This window comes from Labrus mixtus, chromosome 19, assembly GCF_963584025.1.
Source record: "Labrus mixtus chromosome 19, fLabMix1.1, whole genome shotgun sequence".
Classification (NCBI taxonomy): domain Eukaryota; kingdom Metazoa; phylum Chordata; class Actinopteri; order Labriformes; family Labridae; genus Labrus; species Labrus mixtus.
This window is the reverse complement of record NC_083630.1, coordinates 17,646,337-17,657,849: the sequence shown is the minus strand read 5'-3', so window position 1 is coordinate 17,657,849 and position 11,513 is coordinate 17,646,337. Positions and strand designations below refer to the sequence as shown.

At 39.5% G+C, this 11,513-nt stretch overlaps 1 protein-coding gene across 2 annotated transcripts in view; it reads left to right on the top strand.

Annotated features, from left to right (window-relative positions):
- Window positions 1–1,374: 1,374 nt before the first annotated feature.
- Window positions 1,375–11,513, top strand: part of cacnb2a (calcium channel, voltage-dependent, beta 2a) — a 63,057-nt gene continuing 52,918 nt past the window's right edge. Inside the window, exons 1-2 of one of the 2 annotated variants that reach the window (XM_061064148.1) lie at window positions 1,375–1,854; window positions 4,658–4,750. In XM_061064148.1, the coding sequence (XP_060920131.1) occupies window positions 1,825–1,854; window positions 4,658–4,750 (123 nt within the window). In that variant the 5' untranslated portion in view covers window positions 1,375–1,824. The remainder of the gene's footprint in view (window positions 1,855–4,657; window positions 4,751–11,513) is intronic. The other variant, XM_061064155.1, reaches the window with a different exon arrangement.

Genomic DNA, 11,513 nt, shown 5'->3' with positions numbered 1-11,513 from the left:
TATTAGACTGAAAAACTGACAGAGAAGCACTGCATAGATTTAGGTCCCAACAGTTTCCTTAACCTCTGTGCAGAGCTCACCTGAGCAGGAACAGGTGAAGCTTTAGTTTTCAAAGTAACAGTAACTATTAGGTTGATTTAACATGTTTGTTCTCCTACAATATTGGAGATATTCAGATCTTTAATTTAAGTAAAAGTACAAGCAACACCGTCAAAATAATTGTCACATATCCTCCACCCTACTGAAGTTAAAACTGAAGACTTTTTTACTGAGATTTCACTTCATTTAAACTGTATTATACGCGTAGAAATCAGGAGATAGTACTTTAAATATTGAAGAAAAACGACTTAATTAGAGATTATTCTAACTCACGCATGTGCTTCTCATGTTCAAATATTATAAGAATGCAGCCAATTACTGTTTTTTTTTAGGATAAATTAACTCCTCTATTAGGCATCTACACATTGGCTCCAACAATATTTTGTTGTACTTGTACAGTTAATAATAAAGATATCTTATCAATATTATCTATCCTACACCTAGTTACACCTATTGCTTACATACTTCTGGGAATTGTACAAAATGTTCATCAGTAAAGTAGACAACCTGATACAACGCCGCTGTCACAAGGACAGATACAAGAAATCTTTCTTACGGAAGGCCACAACTCTGTACAACAGCTCACCTCATGCGAGCAGAGAACTGTCATCATGATAATATCTGTCTCTCCATACTGTAATCTGTTCTGCACATGTTAAATTTACAAATTATCCCTGCACTCATGTTCACTTCATTTGGCTGTCTACTCGCCGTTATATTGTATAGTTTCTGCTTATTATATGTCTACACTCATGCACTTTAACTTATGTCAATACTGTCCATTTACTACTCTGTTTTTGCACATTTACATTTAATCTTTCATATTTAATTTATAACCATTTACGACTCTGTTTTTGCACATTTACATTTAATCTTCCATATTTAATCTTCCTATTTAAGACTAGTAATGCTTAGTTAAATCCTGGTTGTATATATTCCCATTCTTAGTTTTGATATTTTTAGTACTTATTTACTTTGTATTTAATATTATATTATGTTTAGATTTGCGAACATTGTGTTTTTTACTCATATTGTGTGTTTGGATAACCTGCTGCTGTAACGCCACAATTTCCCAGTTTGGGATCAATAAAGTAATTCTATTATATTCTATTCTATAGACTTGGAGTAAGCTCATCTTGGTTTAGGGGTTAGGGGTTATTATTTCAACCATTTCTGTCTCTCTACAGTAAAAGGCGTTAAAGCCATACATGGTGTTTTCAGATTTTCAGCTTGGATGCTGTGAGTCCTCTTCATCTTTTTGTGCAGTGGGAAGGCAGAGAGGTGTTGGCGTTGGATGAGGGCGCATGCATGGAGCAGGAGAGCTCTCTCACAGCCAGTGTGGGTAGGAAGAGCACTGTGATGCTGAAGGCTATAATATCCGAGAATTCAAATCAACATCATCATCTGAACTGCAGGGAAAACTGCTCCACGAACCTCTTCCGCTCAAGCTCCTCCTTTTAAAGTCTCTCCTGTCTCAAACTTGAAGATTGCCGGTCCAGCTTACCAAACTGCAGTTTATTCTGTTTATTCGTCTTTACCAGCGACTCGGTGCAAAAAAACTAAATAAAAAAAACAAACTAAAATGACGTTTAGCTTTTATCTCGGACACAATTGGTGCGTCTGCCTGAGCAGGGAGCTTTTGTCTAATATTTACTATAATCAAATGGTTTAAAAGTCGTCAGAAATACTTCTTCAACAACTGCAGCAACACCACTGGACAAACACATGGACTCGCTGGAACACCCCATGTTACAGGTGAGTTAATTTAAGTAAATTATCGCGAATATTTGTCATTAAACAGTCAGAAAACAGATCGGTTTGAGCTCACCTGCGCACAACCTGTCTGGCTTCCTGGCGCCGGCCGGAAGCTGATAGCTGTTTTTGAATTTTAACGGTCGATTTCAGCCGGAAGTTATTACCTGGTCCTTGAATAAGAAGGTGAGAGACTCTTTTTTTGTCAGGTAAACTACTATGTTCGACGTTTTATTTAAAAGTGCCAACTAAACACACAACTGTAGCCTGATATCTGAAATATTAGCAAAGTATCAACAGGTGATAGGGCTGCTCAATTATTGCAAAAATCACAATTATTTTTTTTATTAATAATGAGATCATGATTAGTATCTAATAAGGATTACTATTATGACTAGAATTAATTGAACTAAAACATTTCTGACACTCTGAACAGTGAATACTTGGGAAAAATGGCTAAATGAAAACAAATAAGTGAAAAAATTGAATTTGTAGGCTTAAAACAATTAGTCCTAATTCATAAATAAATTAACTATGTTTTTGAGGTATTGGGGCGGCCCCTGTGGCCAAAGAATAGGCTAACAACATATACTTTAAATATTTACCACATATGACAAAACCAGCAACATTGCCAGTAGGCTAGGCTAATAGTTTAATTATCTTGTTTTCATGAAGGCGGGAAGCCAAAATTGTTGGCTAATTGAAACTGAAAGTCAATTCTCAGCCCTAACATGTGAGATTTTTTTTGTCTTACACCTTTTTACAAGACTTTTAAGAACTCAACAAGACACGATTTCAGTAGGCTAACTTGTTGATGTAAGCAGCCTTACTTACACTTAGTAAAATTACTGATCCAATCATATTAAAGTAGCCTATAGCTACAGGTCCTGCTTTAAAAATATATTTCTGAGCTAATACACGCCCCAAAGAGAGGTTTTTAACATTGAAGCAGGGATAGGTGCATCTTTTTAATAACTTGATCTAATATTTCTATAGTTGGATAGTTAGGGAGCGTTCACTGTGAAAGCACGATCACCTTTACATTGGGAGCCAGGAACTTAAAGAAGCATTGGAGCAGGGATAAGTGCATCTTTTTAATAATTTAATCCAATAATTCTTTGACAAATCTGTTATTTCAAATGAGAAAACGTGCAGTAACTATGTACAGTAGCCTATGTGTTAGTTTTGTCCGTGGAAAATAAGAGAAGAAGTGCGCTGAGTAGATTTGGGCAGGCCTACTTGTAATAATAGTTTCTGTGTACATGTGTTAAGTACTTCCTCTGGTTTGGTTATAAAAACCAATCTCTCAGTGCAGTATTGCCAGAAAGGCTTTCTGTAGATGACTTAAATGGATTTGGCATTATGCAACAATGTGCATCTCTTCAACATATATTCTACTTGTTCTGTTTGTCCTCTCCGCTCCTCCATACTCTCCCTGGGCAGCTCAAGCTATTCATCATGACCACGTCTTAAAAAAACAGACAGAATAGCTCTCTCTCTCTCTCTGCCTTTTCATATGCACGATTAACAATGTCCCAGGGGAACGGCTTGGAATAAAAAGGCCGATTTTTTAAAAATGAATTTCTGTTTTTTTTTGGTTGCCACTAGCAACACATACTGTTTGAGCATTTGAGCTGGTTGCATTACTTCTCCAGTCTCTCATCATATCAGCTCGTATATTCGAGACCACCCACGTAATTACACTGTTTTTATGACACCTGTCATAATGGCTCACTTCTGATGAAACAGTGAAAGCTGCTCTTAACTAATTGAAAGAAAAGTGAGGCTCTTAGCTGCTTTTACTAAATGGGGGAGTTCACTGTTTTAGTCGAGTGTTAAAGCAATACTTCATGTCCACATAAACAGCTTCTGGTCCTCCTGGTTACTCTGGATTCTTATGTTAAGATCAATGAGGCTGAACGTCGTCAGCAAGAAATAGTGTTTTTGCTCAGCAGGAGATAAGAAAGACAAACATTGAATCAGCTGAAATAGAAATTAAATGGATTGATCAGTTCATCAGTAGAAAGTACCTTAACTAAATAACTGATATAATGCTAAAGGGGCCAAACCATTATTTTCTTTATTAATTATTTTCACACACTACAAGATGCCATTTATAAAATGCCTGTTGAAACCAAGCGGTTACATAGTGCAAACTCTTGCAGTTCGTCGAGTGTCCACTAGAGGCTGGCTGCAGAAGCACAGGAAGTCACATACACACCCATTTTAAAAAGCTTGTTTTTACAGCAGAGATTAACATGTTTACAGCCTGGTTCAAAAAAACCAAATAGGTCTGATTAGCTCATGTCTCGATCGGCACACACTGTGCGGGGGATGAATTTTTGCAACAACTCATCCGGTTTGATTTTATAAAGGATACAAGGTTTTTCATAATAAGGCGCGTAGCTGACCTGACTGACAGGCGAGTGCGGTGTAACGGTTTGTCAAGAGGCTTGCTGCTGTTTTTCCATTTCATATTGTTGTAAATTAAATATATTTGAGACTATCTTCCCGACAAGTTCAGATTTCAAATTAGACTGTAAGGAAACTGTGATGGACCCTTTTAACATCTCAGACACAAACGGTTTGATCGCAAGACAAACAGACCGCTGAAGCCTCTTATAAGTGATATAGATAATTGGCCCATTTACACTGGATTGCTGTAAAAAAAAAAAAAAAAGATTTCTCATTGATCCTCATAGACAGAAGGAACAACAGTGAGGTGGGAAAACAGTTATGACATATGGTTTCTAGTCGGGGGACGGGGAGAGACCTCTTTAACAGCTTCTTTCTTTGATGTCTTCAGTCTCACGGCAAAGGAGCAAGAAGAAAAGGTCGATTTAAAGGATCAGATGGCAGCACCTCCTCCGACACCACAACCAACAGCCTTGTTCGCCAGGTAAGAACCAAAGTTTGTTGAATTCACACATGCAGCTCCTCCTGTAGTTTTTCAGGAGTTTTCTGCAAGTGTGAAAGCCCTTTAAGAAGTCTCGAGCCTTAGCTGCGGCTCTCTTACTGAAGATAAGAGAGCTGGTTTAGTATATCAGACGCTATACTGCGCTGTATTGTACCTTTTTATCGCCCCCAACTCCATACTATCTTGGGCAATGCTCTGTGGAGAAAATAAACACTGTAGGTCTCAACTGCCTCAGGACATTGTTGTGTTTTTGACAAGATGTATTGGATGTATTTATGGCTCGATGATTATCACGGTTATGAATGTCCTGACTACAGTTGCTTCATTCAGGAATGCATCTGCTCTGTGTGTACACATTCCTGACTGTAAATGCAAACTGGCATAAGCGCCCAGCCTCAGTCATCATCATACATCAGTGGTGAGATGTGCATTGCGATGAAAGCTCTCGGTAAACACCGCTGGGTAGAGTATGTTCAGTGGCGGCGTCTCTTCTGAGCTGCATCCTTAGAGCAACAACCCAGTGCCCTGTTATAAAGCAGACCCTGCCAGGTACAAACTCAGCGTGTCTGGTCTTTGTTGAGCAGACCTGGAAGGGACAGGATGAGCCGGGTTAAGGATGCGGCCCCTGCCTAAATGTTTCTGCCTTTTTTGGAGGAGGTACACATCATTTGGTCTTTGGCAAGGCAGTGGCAGAGGGACGGGAAGCTGGATAAAATCTGAGCGTGACGGCACCTCTTGGCCTGCTGTCTGCTTTGTCTCAAGGCCACTTTCAGAACAGCCTGAATGAGCAACTTTCATCAGTGTAGCCGCACAATGGGAGCAGCTTAGTGAGAAATGTCTTGATTTTACTGCCACCCCAGGGAGCTCGTGCCCATTCCCACAGTCCTGTCCCCTAGTAAGGAGTTCCCCTCCAGACAGAGTCATCACAAATAAACTCGATCAGCCTGAGATTTTGCATCTATTTGCAATGTAACACCACATCCTACTGAAACGAGAGGCCATTAAAGCAAGAGACAGAGGAGGGATGTGGGGAGTGTGGAGGAGTAATGTGTCTCAGGGTCGGCGAGGTCTTCGCATGCCGAGCAGAAATATCCTCTTTTAGATATTTGCCGCAAGAGGGCCACAGACCTTCCAGTAACTTCTCCTTTTGTTTGGATAATAATGTAAATACTGTTTTTCTCTTGTTTTATCATTACAGCAGTTTCTGTCTGACCTTCTTTTCCTCGACTCATGCTCAATCATACCGTCTGTGATTGTTTTCACTATTCAGTGAAGAATGAGGATGTAGTCTTTAAACTGAAACCATCCAGGCAAAGTATGAAAGTAACCTTCATGTGGTTATCTCCCTGCCTATTCGTCAATCTGTTGTGTTGCTTTAATCATGTTCTCATTCGTCTTTGTTGTATAATTTCTCTCACAGTCGACAGTCAAAGTTGTGGTCTCCTGAAGAATGTTTGCATGAATAGAGATTTGAAATGATGGTTGGCATATTTTGTTTAGCTCCCCCTCCTGTCTGACCCGTTATGCCACGCAGTCCTGGCTGTAGGCGTCTTATGAACAGCTAAGGTTGGACAAGGTCCCTGTGATCGATCCACCACAGCCTCAGGCATCATAAAAATGAATTTCCAGTAAAGGTATATAAACAGCTTCTCAAAAACAGAATTACTCATGCTGCTACAGAAGGAGGCCAGAGGGCAGACAGTGAGTAGGTTCAGAGAGAAAGGATGAGAGACGTTCCCTGCGGTCGTGGTCTGATGCTCAGGGGAGTATGGAGGAGGCTAGGAAGGATGGAGGTCCGGGTCAGACCAGAGCGCTCAGCCGTGGGAGTGAAGGTCACTGTTGAACTGGAGCTTGGTTCTCCATTGAGGAGGACGAGGGGCAGAGCTGTCACCGATTCGTCAACAGACTTCCATCATCAGGTGGATGGTTTATTTTATTTATGTGGAGATGGCTCAGTTCAGCTGCGTAAGCAAAAAGGATTGTGTGACTTATTGTCGTTGTTTTGACCTTTCATCCTGACTTTTCCCAGAACTTCTTGGCTTTAATTAACTTCCCTCTAAAGCAGCAAAATGTATTTTGAATTTTGGTTCCGTCTTAAGCTGAGACTACTTTACTTGCTGTTTGAATTCAACTGCAATGCTTTTATTTTGAAATACAGTAAGGCCATTCTGATAGATGGAAGGTTAGGACATAAGGTAAGGTAACCATGGAAACAGGAAGTAGTTAGGGATCACTAACTGAAGTCAAACAGCTCAAAGGAATTTTAAAAAATAGGGCTACGATTCATCAAATCATTGCAATTATTTTTTTACCAATTCAATATTGATTCAGGGAAATCCTGAGATCGATTATTTCCGTTGTAATGACACCCCACTCCAGTGGGGGCACTGTGGGTGCCGCCGTACTTCTGCATACTGTACTTTAATGTTTTATTCTTTGTTTATTAAAGAATAATGAAACGATAAAATACATTTTTGAGTCGGTTTGTTTTAAACAAATACAAACAAATAATTATTTAACAAATATCAGAAGGTATTGTGAGTTATCTGGTCGAAGCGTTTTGATCCAAAGAATTTAAATCGTATTGAATTGTGAGGTTGTGGACAATACCCAGCTCGAGTAACAAAGGTCAATGTGTGATGTCATAAGTAGGATATTACTTTGGACTCGTCAGCTGAGCTGTCTGAGAGTTTGTTAAAGAGAAATGAGACATTCAAAGATGCAGCGGTGTCCTTCTTTTACATCACTGTGACTACAGAGAGACAATGAGGACGACTATCTACGGAGAGCCTAAAGGGACAAAATAGTATGTGATTAATCATGATTAAAAAAAAGCATTCATTTCAGACCTTAAATTATACCGATTAACAAGTGAATGCTGACAGCCTTCAAAAAATGTTAAACCACATGGAGCCTGGTTGGGTTAAATGTGAGTGTTGACCATCTGAAGACTGGCTTTGTGTTTCAAGAGGCAGCCTAATGCATCCTGGGAAACAATCCAGCACCCCCTGACCCTGAATAATAATAAACTTTCTTTATATAGCACATTTCTAAAAACAGAATTAACAAAGTAGTTTAAAGAGAGAGAGAGAAAGCTCAGATCATACAACAGGATTAAACACAAGCGAAACAACGGCTCAAAGACGAGGCTACAAAAGACGTGAATTTTAAGAAAAAACAGACTTTAAAGCTTCATTCCTCCTGTCAGGCTGTTCCAAAATATCTCCAACAATTAAGATCTGATCACCCTGTTTTTGTGTCATGCCTAAGAGGCTCCAGATGAGGATGTAGCGTGTGCCCTCCGGCTCTGGTAGAGATTTTTATATTTGAGGTGGCCTAATGAAAACCTCTTTAATGAACGCTTCCAAAAATAGAGAGGTGTTTGAACAAAGCGAAATAAAAAACAAAACAAGCATGAATCAAAAACAAAAGAAGAAGAAGAGGCAGGCAATGACATGACGGAATCAAATCAATTCCTAAACTCTGGATATTAAAGATTTAACGGGCTCAGAGGAGGAAAGTTTGGCCGACACTTTAAATGCATGAGAAACAATGCGCAGTCACATGGAGGATCTGGTGTACAGTTCTGTACATATTTGCATACTGTAACTCACAGTGTTATATCATTATTGACCTCCTACTGCTTCCCACACTTGTTATGTTTATGTAAATGGTTGCACCAGGCTCTGTGCCGCCCACCTCCCTCTGTCTCTTTCACCTCCTTCTCGATATATAACAGCTTATCATGATGTCAGCAGCTTTTACACGGCACGCTGTTGCGTTTCGGCACTCCCTGTGTCCCGGCTGGACAACAGGATTTGGTGATGAAAGGCTGTCTTAAGAGGGCGTTGTGAGTGCAGGAAACCCCGCTTTTCACTCTCTCCTGATTGCTGGTCTTTTCATCATCATCATCAAGATACTTTGTTCTGGTCTAAGTGGACAGAAGGGGTCACACAGAGAGCGTATTATTGCGTCCACTTATCAGATCTGGCTCACATGACTTTTTAATGTCACCAGTGCCCTATTGTGGACATATGGAGAAGCTGCCACTGGAAGTCTTGGAGAGGTGGAGTGTGTAGTATTATCGCTGCAGACCTCTGTCTGAACTTTGAGGCACACATGTCATAGTTTTCCTACAGTAGATATTTCTGTAGAGCCATATGTGTTTTCTGGCATCAAACTGTAGCAATGGTCCATGGGCTTCAATCGTGCAATGTTCAAATGTTCAAACTGCTGCATTATCAGCCGTCATAGAAACACCACATCGCCATCTAGTGGCATCAGAGAAAAGTGAAAGATCATAGAAACACATATTCAGGGGGAAAAATGGCATTCACTGTGATTTGCCACTAGAATTTTTCCACACTTGCAAAATCTGAAATCTAAATTAGTAACTTTGCAATTGCAACTAATTAGCAATTTGACCGTATGCATTAGTGACCATGTAATCTGAATAACTGGGATTGGGGTTGCTGGTCCAATTAAACACTTTTCCACAGCAAATATCTCTCTTGTGGCATCCACACAATGTCCACCTAAGATATTGGTCTTTTAAAATTGTATCAATATGTATGCATCTTACATGATTTCTCACGTTTTTTCCCCTGTATTTCCAAATCAAATATGTCACATTTTACCGTGTTAAACTTCCTTTATGTTGAAGTTTAGGAAGAGGAAGATCTGTGCAATTTCAAAGGAAGATGACTTGGCTTCGGTTGGCTTGTGGTTCTGCACCTTTTTTAAATTTTAATCAGAAAGATGGATGCAGTTTAATTTGTTCCTCCTTTTGAAGCGCGCTCTTGTTGTCTTGTGATTGATTGAGAGTGTCCCCTGAGTAGCGATGTCGTACAAAAGGACAATAATAGATTGGCTTTCTCTGTTAATTTAATGCATTTGGATATGGAGTAGTAGTTTGCAGGAAGCATAATAATAAAACAGACGCTCATTTAGTCAGTAGACATGCCCTCCTGTATTTGACCTGGTGTCAGCAGCAGGTGTGTGATGATAACTTCTCAGATGTGGGGACAGGTTTGGATAATATCCCCTGATAGATGAGATCCCCTTCTAACTGTTAACTGCACCTCTCTCCTTTTTCTAATGACGCCTTTCCATCACAGCAGACATATGTCAGCCGGTGAATCATGGGCAGTGAACTAAAGAAGCTTCACTGTTGATGAAAGAGGGGTGCCAGATTTACGTCGGGCTGAGCGTCTGTCACACCGAGTGGGAGATATATAGATACTGATACCATCACGGAAGAGCACAAGGCTTTATAACAGGGTACATGCCGTCTGCACAGGGTCTGCATGCATTTACCAAAACAATTACGTCATCTGTAGACTTTATATTTAAACTGCAATATGGTTGGAAGTACCAAAAATGTGTGATATTGGAGAGGTCGTTTTTCCTGCAGGAGATAAAGGTGGTAGCTAAGCAGACACTTAACATTTTTGTGACATGAAGTAACATGAACACAAATCCAAAAATAATTAATAATAAAAAATAAATTAAAAAAACCTGAACTCCCTTCTTATTTAGGAAGTGCTGAGTACATCTGACTGTAATGTGAAAATCATTTCAATGAAACCTTCATCAGGAAAATCAACTAAACAGGAAATAAAAGGTCTGTGGGGGAAAAGGCTGTATTGTATTTCAAAATAAAAGCAGGGTTGAATTCAAACAGCAAGTAAAGTACTCTCAGTTTAAGAAAGGACAACATTTCAAAATAAAAGCCTAACAATTTATATTTTTAAAAGCAAAAAAATGCCATTTAAAATGTGAATAAAAATGCGATTAATTGCACGATTGAAAAATGTAATCGTTTGACAGCCCTGATATGAATATTTGTAAGAGACATATGGGTTTGTCTTATTTTCCTCGTGACAAATACAGCCATTGTTTGGCACATTCATACAGATGAGAAACACTCATAGAGTGTGTGTTGTATCAAATGAGACAAGCTGCCCTTTCCTTTATGGAACAAGTTTTGGATTCTCCAGCATCAAAGCAGGCTCTGTGCAATATAAAGATAAACAAGCACATAGTTCATGACACTGACAATGCAGCAAGTATGGAGAAGGCCACAACTATGAGGGCGTTGATGCAGAGTAAAAGACCCTGATCAAGAAAAGGACTACGTCAAATAATTCATTATTTCAAAACAGTTTTACTAGAAAGCACCACCAATGCATTCATATTCATGTTATTCAAATCGAGTTTAAAGGAAGAGTGTGTAATTTTTTGATCCAGTAGATGTCACCCTTGAGCACCAGCATGAAACCAAAGCAGGCTAATGTTAGCACACTTTGGTTAACTCGTCCCGTCCATGTAAACACAGCTCCAACACAGTTTTTTGCAACATTACAGCAACTTATCACTAGAGCCTGACCGATTAATCCGCCAGCCGATAATATCGGCCGATATTAGCATATTAAGAAGTGTCTATCGATATCGGCTTATTTTATCGCGGCGATGCACTGATATTACCAGAGTTATAAAGCAAATAGCATTATTGTTAGCAAGGTATAATAATCAAAGTCATTGTTAAATCATTAAAATTCAGTCCTTCATGCTGTGTGCTCTTGCTCAAATGCCCTTGTTTTCACATTAGATTAAAAAGCACTGCCATGCTGTGTATATGAATATTAACTCTGCAGCTTCCTCTGTGTCTTTCACTGAATGCTGATACATAGATAAAGAGGCTATTGGCTTCTGGCTGACACAGCATTCCCAAAGCCTGTCACAC